The sequence below is a fragment of the Sceloporus occidentalis genome, unplaced genomic scaffold, assembly GCF_023333645.1.
Source record: "Sceloporus occidentalis isolate IW3139 unplaced genomic scaffold, rSceOcc1.0.p SCAF_7, whole genome shotgun sequence".
Lineage (NCBI taxonomy): Eukaryota > Metazoa > Chordata > Lepidosauria > Squamata > Phrynosomatidae > Sceloporus > Sceloporus occidentalis.
The window spans coordinates 33,651,613-33,668,746 of NW_028316987.1; the positions used below are offsets into that span (position 1 = coordinate 33,651,613).

Sequence of the window (17,134 nt, forward strand, 5' to 3'; positions counted from 1 at the left end):
TGGGGAAGGGGAGTTAGAAAAGCAGTAAAATGTTGCTTCCTGTTTACCATATGTCATTTAATGTTCTTTTTTATGTTCTGTTTTTAGTGCCACATGCTGGAGTTAGTCCAGCAGAATATTATCATCAGATGGCTCTGTTGGCAGGCCAGCGCAGCCCATATGCAGACATCATTCCTTCAGCAGCCACAGCAGGAGCTGGGGCCCTTCATATGGAGTATCTCCATGCTATGGACAGTAAGTAATAAATGATGTGACTAAATTAATTGAAGCTCCTGAATTTGCTGGAAATAAACTTATTTTGAAAAGATAAATACAGAATAGAACCATTGTATGTAAAATGTAAATGGCCATTAGTTTTTTTCAGAGACTTAAGCATTTTCATTGAAGGCCAAATCCCATATTAAGTTTGAGATGTTTCCCCAACATTATGACGTTAGTCCAAAACACACTGCAGAGATAATCTAGTTTAAGACTACTTTAACTACTCTGGTTCAATGCTAGGGAATCCTGGGAACTGTAGTTTTGTGAGGCATTTAGTCTTGTCTGTCGGAGACATCTGGTGCCACAATAAACTACAATTCACAGAATTCCCTAACACTGACCCAGGGCAGTTAAAGAAATCTCAGACTGGATTATTTCTATAGTGTGTTGTGGACTGTAGTTGCTGTTTATTGCTGTTGCTCTTATTGTCATAATAATAATCAGTAGTAGTACTGATAATAGGTTGCACTCATAGACACATGAACCAGGAAGTAAGAGTAGTCTTCTCCTTCTAATTCTGTTACTTTCTTATTGGAGGTCTCACATCATAATGGCTAAACTCTCAATGTGGTCATTGTAAACAAAGTTGCTGTATTGCTTTCACACCAATCTCAAACACTTTTCATCAAAGAGGCTCTTCCTTTTCCTATCCTTCTTCTCTCATTTAATCAAAGACAACACACTATACTTTTCATTTCTCATTTTATGATAGATATTCCAGTTTTCTGTTTTTAGGATTTCTTCGTATTTGTGTACTCTTTTTAGTACTTTTTTATTTGTTACCCTCTTGGCCCTGTAAATTCTTAACATGATGCAATAAATCCATGTTTCAGATGCTTCTCTATTTTTAGGGTAACTTTGTTAGTCCATGATTCCATGCCATAGAGTAAAACTAAGAGTAGGTAGGTCTTCCTTTACCAGTTCTGTTTCCTTTTGCTGTTCTTCATCTCGGTTTATGCGTATGCAGCAGTTTGGGTCCGGTTAACAGTAGTGCCCATGCCATTTTTCAAAATAGCACGAGGAGGGGGGAAAGTGACTTTCATCAACATTTTTAAATTATAAATTTTTAGAAAACGGGAAGACAGTGGGTGGGTTGGGTGTTTCAACACATAAACAGTATACAGTACATTATAAGATTTGGAAGTGTCTATGGCCCAAAACAGACTGTCTGAAAAATGTGGTTTCTAGCCAGGTTTGGGGCATAGCGTTTAGATGATTCACACCCTGAACACAGAGGGAAACCACTCCAGACTTGCATCTTTCCCAAAGAACTAGGCCAAAAAGGAGCAGTAAAATACCAGATGGGGGCCCAGTGCATGTGGCTGCCCTGGCATTCAGCCCATCTTTTTTTTACCTATCTTAACAGACACTACACTGAAAAAAATGTTATTCCACTTTCTCATGTGAAAATATTCACTAACAGTAAAGTTTTACCAATCCAAAAGTAAATGTATGATTCTTCCCTGAGTTAAGAAATGTCAAAGGAGGAGCAATGCTTGAGGAGCAAGCGTTGAAGAAGGATAAAGAAATAAAATAGGAGACATGAATTCACAGAATTCCATAGCGTAGCAAGGTTCTGGCTTTCCAGCCGGAAAGAACAAGCCTTCCACCTGGAAGAGATGGAACTTCTGCCTGCACCACCCTTCCTTGTTGCGGCTCGATTTTCCCAAGGCAAACTGAGCTGCAGCAAGGAGCTGTTACAAGCGCGCACCCCTGCCCCTATTTGCTGTGACCGCCTCATGTCTTGAGAGATGGCTTTGCCTGGCAGAGAGGGCATGCATGCCACAGGTTCACCACCATGGTTCTAAAGCATGTTGTGGCCTCCCAGATCTAGGGGACAGAGGCAGCTTGGGCTGCCTTGTTGGATGACCTATGCCAGAAATTGAACCAGAGTGATGTGTCCCTGTGGGTTCTGCTGAACCTCTCCGTGGCTTTTGATTCTATCATCTATGGTATCATTCAGGGATGGGACTCAGGGACAGTATTTTATAGTGCTTTTGTCCTTCCTAAATGAATAGATAAACTCTGAAGATGGTTCTGGGGTTTCTTGTTTGACACAGTGACTGCATTGTGTCCCTCAGGGTTCTGTTTTCTTTTCCATACACGAAACTGATGAGAAGTTGGTTTGGCATCACCAGTATGCTGATGACACTCAACTCTCTCTCTCCTTTCTATTTAACTCTAAGGAAGCTGTATCATTACCAAGCCACTGTCTGTTTTTGGTAATGGATTGGATGAGGATTAACTTTAAAGTTCACTAACTTTTTGCCCTAATGACCCTCTTTACATCTACATGCAGACTTCATGATTCCCTTTGACACAGTATGTGAATCAAAATATTTTGTTTGTTTAGTTTGCATATTTTCATTCACACAATCATGTATATTCATATTTTAACATTTTAGAAAGAAAGAAAGAAAAAAGAAAGAACATGGTTAATATTAGGACAGTTTTGTTTAAATAAATTCAGTACTTAACATATGTATAAATTTTACATATACTGTCTCTCACGGAGCCACACCACTGCTCTAGATATGATCACACCCAGGCTGAATTTGCATTGCAGAAATAATCCAGTTTCACAACACTTTAACTGCCATGTCTCAATGCTATGGAATTCTGGGAACTGTAGTTTGTTGTGGCACCAGAACTTTCTGACAGAGAAGGCTAAATATCTCAGAAAACTACAGATTCCAAAACTACAGATTCCATGGCATTGAGCCATGACAGTTAAATTGATCTCAAACTGTGTTATTTCTGCAGTGCAGATTCATTCTTTCTTGTACTCATACACATTTACTGTCTCGCATATACAGTAACATGGAAACATTCATTCTCAGGGCACTGATGAATCTCATTGTGGGAGAAAGGTGAGGAAATAAATGCTGGAAATAAATAGGTGGGAGGAGAAGCAGTAGTGGCTCAAAATAGTCCCAGTCAGAGGCCACAATCCACTAAGCTTCCCCTCTCTCTTCCTCCTTCTCATTCTCCTTAAGGCAGAGTCAGTGCTACAAGCACCCTCCTTTCTTCTCTTCCAGGTCAGAAAAAGTTTGGGAAGTGGAGGAGGAGGAGAAAGAGCCTCCAAGTTTCATGTCCCTGTTGAGCAGCTTTTACACTCCCCTCCCCAGGGTCCCATCACACTGTTTGAGAACCACTGTTTTAAAGTCATGTACCTGTATGTATTTGTTCAAATTTGTTAGACCCAAGGGCTTTGATAAAAAGCAGCGTTTTAATTAGGCACTGAGATGAAGCCAGTCAGGTCGCCAAGGAGAGGGTATTCAGCAATAATTTCAAAATATTGTTATGCAGATTGCATTTTTATACAGTCTACTTAAAAAGAATAGAGATGCCATAAATAAATTAAAGTGAAGGAATAATTTAGATGATTTCTTCTCTGAATGTGCTCTGGATTGACAGAATGTTTTTCATCACTGAAGATCAGGCAATTAGTTTGCTCTAGGATTGATGTAGGCATTTATCCTAAAGACTTGATTTGATCCATTCAGACCTGGCATGTGTTTGGGATGAATGTAGCATGAAGTGATTGGTCTTAGCCTTCACTATTTCCTGGGTGAATCTGCATGGAAAGTGGGGTAGGCCTAGAGTACAGATGGTATAGAATTCCTGTAAGACCTTCCATGTCCCAGAGATGTAAACAGTAAGTACCAGAAACTAAACTTTTAGTGTCACAAAATAAATGTAAGGTGAATCATTGTGGATCCAGCCAGGAAAAAGGTTCTACAAAATCTGATGCATGTTCCTGAATACTGCAGTACATTTGGCTTGGCCAGATCAGGACTGCAAAGCTATTGCCAAATGCTGATTCCCCCCCCCCCCCCTCCCCGGTTAACTTATATGGAATCCTATTTCCCAAAAGACAGAATGCAGGAATGGGAAGGGCAGCTATGAAAGAACTAGATAAGTTCTAAAGATTCTAAAGATAGAATTGGCTTGGAGATGTCTCATCCACAGAGTCTCCATGAGTTGGGGATGAGTCGGGGGCAGCTAACAACAACAACAAAGACACAATCTCTTGTGTTTGTGAAGCTCATTGTGCATAGTTAGGAGCCCAGGCCTTTCAAGATAGGGAGTCTAGTTTGAAGACCCATATGCATCTCATTCTTTATTTCTTTCATTGATTTCCATTGACTTGTTACTTCCTTCTCTGCTGTAATAAATGGGCTTGTAGGAAAATATGTCTATAGAAAGTTGCTCATATACAAACCTCAAGTAATATCTGGGACAATAGAACAAAAGTTTCACTCCTTATGAACTCAGAAGGATGAAAAGTGCTTCCAGAGCTTTGGGTATGCTCAGTAAGTCTTTATATGGGAAGGTGGTTATTTGGATTTTTTGTTTTTGTTTATTTGTATCTCAAATATCTCTACATTCCTTGTAGAGAGCATGTTAAATATAGTGTGCCATGTCAGTTCCTATAACCAGATTCAGGAATCTATGTATGTATACCTAGAGAGACAGAGCGACATTTCAAGGTTATCTAGAAGCAAAGCATGCAAAGTCACTTTTAAGAAAAATGAATTTAATGTCATGCTGGAGCCATTCTTAATGAACAATGGTAGAAGGATACTCTAGTTTCAGCATGTCAGCATGTTCATTCTTACAAAAGGTGACTTTCCAAGCTGTCCAGGAAGAGAAATACAAAACACACACACATCAATGCAGGTCCATAGAAGGAGTTTTGCTGTTTCTCATTGCTGCCTCTATGGAATGGCTGACTGCTAAAGTGGCAAGAGCTGGGCCAAGCAACTCATTGGAAAGTGCTTTGCGTTTCCCTCTCTGCTTTTGCTGTGCTTCATAGTAGGTGGTGATTAACTGTGTGTGTGTGTCTCTCTCTCTCTCTCTCTTTGTGTGTGTGTGTGTTAGAGACTTCAGGCCAGGGCAGCAAGAGGAAAGAACTTTGCTCTTTCTCCTTGGCCTTCTGCTGAGCTGAACAAAGACATGTGTTTGAGCATTTTCTTAAGTTGAGATCACACATTTGAGCTTCATTACAGCAGCAACTTTTCAATTAAAGACTGTTTCCTGTATTTAAAATGCACACAAACATGCAGTGGTATTATGCAAATTGCTTGTTTTTAAACAGTAAATAGAGAATTAAGCTAAGAGTGAATTGTGGAGAGGTCATGCAGCCTCACCGTCTCTCTTTGATGAGAATTTGTTTAGTCAGGCAATAGTGCTTTTATCTAAATAGAGGATGAAGCTAGCCTTTTACTTTGTAAAAACTAATTAAAAGTATCTTAACTTGCATGGGTGTACAGTAAATTAATTGTCATTAAGTAGGAATCTGAATGTCCTACCAATTCATCATGCTGAAGAAACCCCTTTCTTCTTTGTCAGAATTTTAGATGAGAGCAGGAAAAACAAAACAATTAGCAGGAAGCCAAGATTAAGATGCTAAAGACAACAACAGGAATGCCCAGGCTTGCATTTCATACCCAAGAGTTGCAGTCAGTATTACAGTGTGTTGAAAGTCAGCTTTCTGCTGAGAAAAATGGCATGTGATCCCTTTTCATTTTACTCTCGATCAATCTCTTGGTCATTCTCTGCTCAAGTAACTCCTTTAATGCTTTTTTATTTAAAAAATGACTCTTAGGATTGCAAATTCTTCCTGGCAGGGCCTTTTCTCCTTGTTGTTGTTGGTGAGATATAAAATAGTAACACCAATACCAAAGCTTCTTTTTCTGTTGCTGCTGTGCTGCTACTGCTAATCATCATCATCATCATCATCATCATCATCATCATCATCATCATCATATTGTAGCAATCTTGAATAATTTTCTATTTCCTTTACTGCTTCATGAATATGGAGAAGAAACAAGATATAAGGCAACTTGTGAAAGTAATACACGTGTTTAGAAAAACTGTGAGCTTTTATTAAGAATTCTTTCATCTGAAACAGCAATCTACAGTAGCTGTTGCATTTTGCACTACCTGTAGTTTCTGGTTCATGTTCACCACATATAGAGTATATTACACTGGTATAATAATGATATTATCAGTGGATGAACTAGTTTGGCTAGGTTATTCCTGTCCAGGAAAGACTGATTATCTAAGCCAAGATGTATACCTTTACTTCTATTGACAGAGATGGATCTATGGCTTCTCCATATCTACACAGCTGCTCCTTCAGGGAGACTGCAGCACCATCTATAGCAGGTTGTTTCTCTGATTCTCAGGAGGAGTAGAGCTGAGTGTCATTAGCATACTGACAGTACCAAATTCCAAAACTTGTAATGACTTCACCCAGTGCCTTTATATAGATACTGAACAGCATGGGAGAGAAGATGGAATCTTGGAGCACCCACAGCATGACAACTGTAGGGCTGAACAGGAGTCTCCCGATGCCTCTTTCTTTAAACGGCTCTGTAAAGTAGGGCAAACCATTCTGTTTCAGATTAATACCCTGGTCTGAAACCAAATTGAAGTAGATCTAAGTAATATATTTCCTCCAAGGACATCTGAAGTTGCCGATATGCTCCAGACAGGATGTGACAAAGGCATGTTATGGAACTTTGGCTGTATCTTCAGTCTCGGACTGATTTAGTACTATCTTAAGGTCTTTTTGGCAACTTTTTCTTCAAGGTTGGCTCCAGAGATTGGTCCATTCTCTGATCCCTAATTAATCACCTTTAACTCCCCTGTACTGTGAGACCTTTTCACTGGCCTTCGTCTGTAATGCTCACTCAGGTGATGAGACCTCCCTTTGAATCTCTTGCTACTAAAGACCTTTGTTGGCTTTAGTTCAAGACAGCAGTTCCCATTGCCATTATTCAGCCAGAAGAGCAAATGAGTTGACTGCTCTAAGAGTTGGTGCACCGTGCCTTATTTTTTTCATAAGGTTGTCCTTCATCCAAGTACTTTCTTTTTGCCAAAATTTGTCTCTTCTTTTCACATGTATTAAGGACTAGTCTGATCCATATTCATGTCCAATCCCTTTTCAGATTTGGACAGACCTTACCATTCCCTGGATATTAGGAGAGTTCTTGCCTTTTACATTTGTCAGACTGCACTTCTCCATTCCTGTTAGAGACTTTTTTTGTGGTGTATGCAAGGCTCAGGAAAGTAATCCCATTTCCTTGCAGTGTTTTGCTAATTGGGTGATGAGCAGCACCCTTCTCCAGCAGCACATTTGGCGGAATGTCCTGAGCTAGAGCATTTCAAGTCTCATTCAACTCATGCCACCTCTACAGCCTTCTTTAGAGAGGTTATTCTTCAAGAACTGTGCAAACCAGTTATATGGTCGTAACGTCTCAGTTAGATTGCTTATTATATACATGATGTACAAGATATGATGCTTCCTTTGGTGGGGCTATATTATCTTCTATTTTGGCTTGACGTGAATCCTACCTCCTGATGAGTTATCTGGCCAGTCACCCTTTGTGTAATTTCACAGAGGCTTCAAAGGAGAACAACAGGTTGTTTGCTTGTAACTGTGGCTCTTCAAGTGGTCATCTGTGAATTCACACAACCCTTTCTTCCCATGTCTGCATGTTTGTAGCGTACACATAACTAAGGAGATCCGTGGCACCAACACCCATTGTTTGAATTGACAGGTGACTACTCGAAAAACCATAGTTACAGACAAGCAATCTGTTCACTACACCAATATGTTCAGTTAGCACCTGCCTTAATTTTGATCCTCTCTGTTAAGTTTTACATCTACTTGCATAGTTTCACGGACCACAGAGACTCAATTTATATTGGCACAAAGGGATTTTGTTCCCTTTAATGTCAGCTAATTTACTGCAGTTAGAATACCAGCAATTGAGACTGAAGAACATTTGTCAAACTTTGAGGACAACAAATACTCCTCATCCTTGGCATGGGTATTGCTTTCTCACAATACCAACAATGATTTCCTATTGACTTCCTGTTGCAAAAGAGTCTTCTCCTGGCTCTCAGGTAGGCTAAAGGTAAAGATTTTCCCTTGACATGAATGTCTAGTTGTAACCAATCTCCAGCCTTATCTGAAGATGAATCTGTGGTCATGTGGCCAGCATGACTGCATGGAACACTGTTAGCTTTGCACCAAAGTGGTACCTATTTATCTATTTGCATTTGCACGGTTTCAAACTGCTTGGTTGGCAGAAGCTGGGACTAGTGGCGGGAGCTCACCCCATCATGTGGCACTTAGGTCTCAAACTGTTCAAATAGCCTAGGAGGAGCTAAAACGTGGTAAAATTGTGCCATGTTCTCATAGGATCATTTGTTAAAAATTTAAAGAAAGGGACTCCTGGGGTCTACTGCAACCCCCATCTCTTTGAGATTGCCCATCACTATTCTGCAAGATCTGTGCCGAGCAGGTTAACCCTCCACAGTCATTCAGCAGTATGGGCTTGATGTGTGAGATAGGTCAGATGCAGCATTCAGACTTTGTCGCTTCTGTATGGGTTGTTGTTCACTTCCTTAATTAAATAAGGTTTTCTTATAAGCTTTGATAACTGTTTTAACTCCAAAGTAGGCAAAAGACCTCAGTGAGATGGAGGAGGTAGGGGACGCCTTTTGTGGTTTTTGGAGTGGTCATCTGTGAACTCTCATTACCCACAGATTTTCTCTCTGTTATGTCCTGTATTCCACTATATTTCATGTTTTACTACTGTGGCATACTGGAACTGAGAGACCTGAGTGGAGCTCTCATTCAGTCATGCACAATGGAAAGAGATGTGCCTCCTGCCAAAAATATGAGTTAATTCTAGACATTCCTGTGGATACTGCTGCAAAGATGCCAAATAATCCTTTTGTACGATATACAACTGAACACTAACGTTAGAAATTGTCCAAGTCATTATATTCCCCGTTACCATGTGTGGATGTGAGAGCTGGACCGTGAAGACAGTGGATAGAAGGAAAACCAACCCATTTGAGGTATGGTGCTGGAGAAGAATGCTAAGGATATCATGGGCAGCCAGAAAGACAAACAAATGAGTCCTAGAACAGATCAAACCTGAACTTTACCTGAAAGCCAAGATGACCAAATTGAGGCTGAAAAGACAGGCTTGAACCTGGAGGACCTGAGCAGACACATTGAGAATAGAGGGTCTTGGAGATGTCTCATTCAGAGGGTTGCCATGAGTCAAGGTTGATTCAAAGGCAGTTAACAAAACAAATGAATTCACAGATGGACCACTCAGTGAGTTATAATTTCAGATGGCCAGCCTGTTCATAGAATTGAAACTTTAATGACACGTGTGAAAATAGATGGAACCCTGGCGGTTAAATGCCAATACTGCAGCCACTTACTCACAATTGCAAGGTTGTGAGTTCGATAACAACCAGGGGCTTCAGGGTCAACTCAGTCTGGCATCCTTCCAAGGTTGCTAAAAAGAATACACAGGTTGTTGTACACTGCTTAGGGAGTGCGATTGCTTAAGTGCACTGATAAGCGGTATGGAAATGTACTTGCTAAAAATTAAATCTTACCACACATCAACATGCAGTGGGTGGCAAGCATCATCTTATATGATGATCTAGGATCAGGAATTGACTTTTTCCTTTCTTCTTTAAGTAAAAATAAACAATATAAGCATAGGGTCTAATTTTGTAACTTTTGTAAGGGTTGTAGTTTACTTCCTTAATTAAATAATGTTTTCTCGTAAGCTTTGATAACTGTTTTAGCTCCAAAGCAAGCAAAAACTTCACCATGCTCAAGTATAAAGCAATGCATTGAATGAAGTAGCAGACAGTCATACAGTTAACTGGTAGGCCCATAAAAGGGAGATGAAAAAGGTTAAATTATCAAGAACTTCAGGGATAAAAAAAAATCTTTACATTTACTTTTAAATGCTGACTCGTCAACACAGTATCCGGACTGAGATTGGAACAACATGGATGCGTGCTTGTTATGCAGATGCAGAGAATAGAACCACAAGCCAGATGCCAAAGATAACTGACACTCTTGTTGGCAGTCTTATCTGTGGGGTTATGGCCAAAGAGAGTTCCAAAATGAAGCACAGATGGGAACGTAACTAGAGATCAGATCATGTAGTGATAGAAGCAATAAAGCAAGGACTCAAATACCAAATTTAAGACTTTGAGTAAATGCACAGCAGGGAGAGATCTGTAGATTCGGTATTTTATTGGCGCCCTGTCTTGTTTATCCCTCTCCCCCAAATATCATGACTGAGGCATTGTTAGAGACTACATGCTGGGCAGGTTTTGGTTTTTTGTTTTGTTTTTATTCCATAGAGCTGTATTGATTTTCTTGGTATAAGAATGGTAATAGTACTGAAGAATGAAAAAAAAAAGACGTTAAACATGGTGCCAGTGATCTTGGATCACTTGGTTGAAAAGAGAAGTTAGAGTAATGGTAGGAATACATATGCCACTTTGGGCACATCAACCAAAATTAAGCATGGTCTCATGGATTTCAGGGGGAAATATATGCAAAATCATGTCCAGTTTAAAAGTGTTTAATTGTTATTTTTGTTCATAGCATTTATTTTCTGAAAATAAATTTCTGAGTACTATGAAAACTTCCAACCCTCCATTTTAACAATACTTTCATATCCACACATCTAAACATCCAAACCCAGAAGCACTTAAGAAATGTATAATAAACTCTTACTGCCGCTTAGCTTAATTGTATGAGTAAAGAGTGAAAAAGCTGTTCACTTAATATGGAAGAGCCAGTATTGAATATTATTTTAATATTAGGTTAAATCATCCTTAAATTTACCTCACAGGATTGTCGGCAAGTTTAAGATAGATCTAGGAGAAATGGTAAAAAGGATTTTCAGAAGCATCTTCATCCCCCCACCAGCATTTATCTTTGTCTCATTGTCCAAACAAAATTATGAACAAAAGGGAAAAAATCTAGGATCTTGATCCCCACTTTGCATTTTAGAAGCCCTTGTTGACTCTTTTCATTAATGTGGTAGGCTTTGAGTTTGCCGGTAGCTCAGATTTGAACCACTCCATCTCTTTGCTTCTAGTGAATTAATGATGTGAATGTCTAAGCAGCCATCAGATTCATAAATCACCAGAAATGAGAGGGATAACACATAAAAGTCTTTTCCTTTTGTTTAGCAATTTATCATTTTGCTTGCACATTAATAAACAGAGCTCCCCTGAGGTAAGCAATGGAAAGATAAATTTTTCTTCCTAATTTTTCTCAATCGTAGCTAGTAGATCATAAGTGGAAAGAGTGGGCTTGTCAAAAGCATGTCGTACTGTTGTGGCGGCTCTTTATATCCATTGTGAGTAGTAATAAATAAAGAGGGTCAGGTGCTTGGGTAGATAATTGTTTTTGTTTACATAACAGGCGCCAGGTTTCCGAGTCCTAGGCTGCCAACGAGACCAAGCCGAAAGCGAACACTGTCCCTATCGCCTCTGTCTGATCATAGCTTTGACCTTCAGACCATGATCCGGACATCTCCGAACTCCTTAGTCACAATTCTCAACAATTCCCGTAGCAGTTCTTCAGCAAGTGGCTCCTATGGCCATTTATCTGCAAGTGCAATAAGGTAAGGACTGGGAAATGCACTGGATATTCAATGTATATAAGTGGTGGAAGATTGAAAACCACATGCCACTACACACAATCTTTAATCTAAAGGATTTATTTGTAATCAGGAAATTAAATTATAGTTTCTTCCTAAAGGATGTTGCAGTCTTTAAATACACATTTCCAAGACAGTATTTCTGCCTAAAATAAAAGACTCAGCGTAAGCATGAATGAGATTCCTTTCCCACAGTTTAAAGACAATTTGTGAGTTTATTTGGCTACATTTTATGCATGTTCACTCAAAAGAACCTGAAAGCAGACCAAACACCTCTCAACACCAACTTTCTGTTTCTCATGAGGCCAACCAGATGCTTGTAGGAAGCCCACAAGTAAGACTTGAGGAGAATAGTCCTCTCCTACTGTTGTTTTCCAGCAACTAGTATTCAAAGGCATGCTGCTTTGGTAGCATATAGCCATCATGACATATCTACAATGATATTGTCTAATTCGTTTTTAAAATTCTCAGAGGTAGTTGCCTCCATGGGCGTTATATCTTCATCCTTTTTCAAACTATAGTTGTTTTTGTCATTTTTTACTAATAGATCTTCATATCTCAACCATTTAGAAATTTGTGTTCTGTTAAAGAGAGCTTCATTAGGGGAAATCCACCCCGGGATCTTCCTGTAAAAAAGTTGTTTCACTTTTAACCAAGATGTAAGGATGGTGTTTTGAACAAAGTGGTGTCTAAAGTCTCTATTAATTTTGTCTTTGTCGTACCACAAGTACACGTGCCAACTGTAACAAATATCGAAACCCTCCAAAGCAAGTAACTTTTCATCTGTCAAGCTTTTCCTGCTCTAGGATTCTATGACGTTAGTAGGAAAAGTTCCTTTAGTGCCACAGGAGCTGATTATTTTCAAAATGTGAGTGCACAAGTGACACAAATAATATGGGTTTGGAGCACATTTGGCAGAGCAAAGAAAAATAACTTTTCATGCTGTCTGGAGGGTCTGTATTACAGAAAAAGTAATCTTTCTGAGAACTTCAGCTGAGCAAGGATAGGAACCCCATTCAGACCTCTTTTATTTGCTCACTCTAGCAAAGAAGCTACATTCCCTCTGGTTCTCTGGAGCAGTTGTATTACTAGTTTTACATCTGAAGAACAAGAGATTGGTTTATTTTTCAAAACAAAGTTACAAATATAAATTTGCATGAAGCACAACATGCTATAAAGAATAGACAGCTTACTTGAAATAGGAGAGAGGAGCAAATTCACTGAACCAGTGTTCATTTCAGTGATGCATTCCTGCCATTTCAGTTATGAAGCTAAGAGGAAGCCAGGTTTGCATCATTGTTAAGTAACCCACTGTGAGACCTCTTTTAAAGTCATGTCTGCCTTTTCTGGGGGAATGTGGGGAACCAAAAGTCCACATAAACTACTCCTTGAAGACATCTCAAACATGAAAAAATTGGCAGCACCAAGTTCTGTAAAGTGAAGTATACTCTGAGGGTTCCTTTACAGTTTGAAAAGAGTTGTTTTTCCTTTTTCCAGATATCTGACCCCCTCTGTTCTTCATTTGCACAGGCTACCTGAAATGAAGCACACAATTAACAAGGTCTTGTTAATTGTGGACAGATTTTTGCAATATCTGGTTACTTTCACCTTGTTTTTCGACTTAGATTAAGCTAAACAATGTTGGAAAGAGATTAAGCAGTTGGAGGCCAAAAGGTTGAGGCAGGTTTAAACAGCAGGAGGAAGAAGTAGAACAGCCAGGGCTGAAAGGATTGGAAACAGGCAAAGTAAAATCAGCTTGGTTACCTCAGTCAGCTTCCCTTCCCTAGCCAACTGTTTTGTAAGAGGGAAATTGGCTTCATTTGACTTGTGAGAATGAAAGTGACTTACTCTTTTTAAATGGAAAAATGAGTTTATCAGCCTTGGATATTTGTTCTTTTGGAACACTCTTATGCATTAGGGCATTTCCCACTGTAAGTTGAGCTCAAAATCCTATGCAGAGGTTCTTTAAGCTTATGTCCTGCTGAGGTTGTAGAATCAATGGTACTGACTTCCACATTGATGGTTTGTGGAGCAAGGTGTCACCCCTGTGTAACTGAGTATTGGATTTTTCCCCCCTAAAAGGGTAAAAAACACTATCATCTTCCACATTGAACCATAATACGCAATTCAAGCTAGTGCAGTAGGATTTGGAATGATCCAAAAATACCAAAACTGCAATTGTCATTGACTGTGGGAACCAGTGTGGTGTGGTGGTTTGAGTGTTGAACTACATTTTGATTCCCACCCCCCTCAAGCATAAAAACCCATTGGCAAGTCACACTTTTTCAGCCTGGTCTGCAGTGACATACAAATTAGAAATTATATAGAGAAATAAAAATGAATGGAGATGAATTTAAAGATTTATATAGAATTGATTACTGTGTTCAGTTATCTATAAATAACTATAAATTGATTAAATTGACTAAATTTGGTTTAAAATTAAGACTACCCATAGGTGGTTTTTGAATACCATTTGAAATGGACTGACTAAGTGTGGAGAAATCAGGAAGTTAATAGGATTTACAAAAGACTAGAAGGAAGGGAGAAATATAAAGATGACAAAAGGAATTAAAAGTATAAGATATATACAGTGTATATGCTGCTTAGTGTAAATATTTGTAATCTCTGCCTTTTTGGTTAAGTTATATGTAAGAAATGTTATGCTGTCTTTTTGGGTTAAATTATATGTAAGATCAAGTTATAAGCAAGATATTAATAAAAGAAAAAAAGAAAAGAAAACCACCTGATAAGTTTGCCTTAGGGTCACCATTGGTCAAGAATAACTTGGAAGCGTACAGCAACAACAACAACAAACAAAAACATCATTTTTAACCACTATTGCACCAGGAAAGAAGCTGCTTTGGTGATACTTATCACACAACGATGCCTCTGACCCATAGCTGTGCTGTCCCTGATCTGTCCCTTTTCATTAACAGGGAAAACCTGTGAATGACCTGGCAATTGCACAAGTGAACAGGTGGGAAAGGCCACTACTGGAGCAGTTGTGCGACTGCCAGTCACATGGTGCCAGTGTTCCTTCCTCTCCCTGTCACATCTCCCCTTGCTATTCCAAATCACCCTTTATTTTTTTCTGCTTCCTTCCTTCCTTCCTTCTTTCACTTTTCAATACTTAAATCATGACAATAGGGCTATGGAATTGCATGGGAAAAAGGAGGCAAATGCTTAAGGCATACTGTGTAGGGCATAAAGCAATTAGGTGGAGTTAAGGAAGAGATCAGGAAGAAAGCATAATGGGGCCAGTGGCCCGAGTCACATGACTGACAGAAGTGTGGTGATGGATTCTTGTTAAGTTTAATTTTACTGAGACTGCTACGAGAATTCGTGCAGTAAAGGCGTAAGAAAAAATGCCATTTGTACAAATAAATCCAGTGGGGTTTACAGGTTGGGGGTATTGTGTATTTCTCACTTTCTACGTTAAATGTTTGCTTTGTAATCTTTCATGATATGTGAATGCAAGTGTGTTCACACATGTACACAGGAGAACAATATACATGTCTCCTGAGTTCAGGAATATCATTTTCATGGTTCTTAATCTTTTTTATTTTTGGATTAAAGTGCAGTAGATTCCAAATCTTGTCTTTTGTTTCATCACCATCATCAACAACATTTTTTTTTAAAAAAAATCTTTTGAGTGTTCTGTTTAACTTATATTCATGCCCTGGACATCAAAGAGTGTCATACGAAGCCTGATTTTTAAGAGTTCAAAAAGCTGTATGATGAACTAGCCTCCAAATCCTAGGTCAAGGAAGCTGTGCAATTTATTTTTGTATGTTTTGTTTTACTTTTTCAAAAAATATTCTTTCCAATCAAGCATGCAAAATTCAGCACAAAAATTAAATCAAATCTTTCATTGCTACATATTTAGTAATCTTTTAGGAAAGAAATGAAGAATTAAAGAATACATAAATGGAAAGGCTGGCTTAAGTTATTGTAGTCATTTGAAAAGCTAAAGAGCACAAAAAAAGAACCAGATGTCTCTTGGCGTCAGATTCCCTTCTTTCTGCAAAGCTTTAAATAATGCCATAACAACCCATTGTTTTTCTTCATTTGAAGTTTTCAGATTCCACAGATACTCAAAGCTGTGCTTCATGGACTAAATACTGCCTTTAGTTTAACCTGTGGGTCCTCCTTCATTCATTTTCTGACATCAGAATAGCTCTGTTTTACCATATCTATGTACGAGAGAAGGATTGCTCACTTAATGTATGGACATTGTTTCCTAGTTTGTGTATATGTTTTTAACCTAAGAAATTGTGGGGTATGTTTTTGAGGGTCAGAAATACAGTATTCGTACCTATTTAGTATGTAAAGGGAAGAGGCAGAAATGCTGCTTTGAAAAAAAAACTCTAATATGGGGGTTTTGTACAGCAATTGGAATGTGCTATATACTTAAATATCCACAATTTAACTGAATCAAAATACAGTGGACTCTCAGTATCTGCTGGGGCTTGGTTCCAGGATCCTCTGTGGAGTGTAGTTGGCTCTCCATATTAACAGATTCATGAATCCATGAATGCCCAAGTGCCAATATACACAATGGCATAGTAAACTGATGTTCCTGTTATAAAATTGCAAAATCAAGGTTTGTTTTTTGTAAATTTTGGTGACTATTTTAAAACTAGTTGGCTGAATCTGTGGACATAGAGTTTGACAAGCTGGGTACTCATTTTAGCAACCACAAAAGGATGCAAGCCCGAGTCAGGCCTGAGCCCTGGCAGGTATTGAACTCGCAACCTTGTGGTTTATGAGTGAGTGGCTGCAGTACAGGCATTTAACCACTGTTCTACTATATTATATTACTGTATAAGCACAAATCTAAGTATGTAAGTATAGTACAGTGCTATACTATAAGCACTAAATGAAACCATAAATGACTTCTACCTTCTATACTACACAGATTGAACAAAAAGATGATGCCAACTTGGGGGGGGGGGGAGTAGCACGGGATCACAAGATGTCATGCGAAGTGCCATCTTTACATTCAGTCTGTGTACTGTATATCATAAAAGTTGTGAAGTCGAAGGCTTTCATGGCTGGAATCCATCGTTTTTTGTGGAGTTTTTGAGCTATGTGACCATGTTCTGGAAAAGTTTATTCCCGACGATTTGCTAGCATCTGTTACTGACATCTTTCTCTGAAGACTGTAAAAGGTGTTTGGGGTGTAAAAAAACCCTGTAAAAGTTGTTTGGAGTGTTGTCCTGTGCTTATAATAAAGCACTATGCATCAAATAAATTGTTTCTGGTAATGCAGGGGGCCCTTGGTATCCACTGGGTCTGGTTCCAGTACTCCCCATGGATTCTCAGGTCCCATTATATACAATGGCACAGTAAAATGG

General features: G+C 38.9%; 1 protein-coding gene across 1 annotated transcript in view; it reads left to right on the plus strand.

Annotated features, from left to right (window-relative positions):
• GLI3 (GLI family zinc finger 3) overlaps window positions 1–17,134 on the plus strand; it is a 282,260-nt gene that overhangs the window by 190,359 nt on the left and 74,767 nt on the right. The window contains exons 7-8 of the mRNA XM_089532565.1: window positions 88–234; window positions 11,540–11,741. Coding sequence (XP_089388691.1) covers window positions 88–234; window positions 11,540–11,741 — 349 coding nt within the window. The remainder of the gene's footprint in view (window positions 1–87; window positions 235–11,539; window positions 11,742–17,134) is intronic.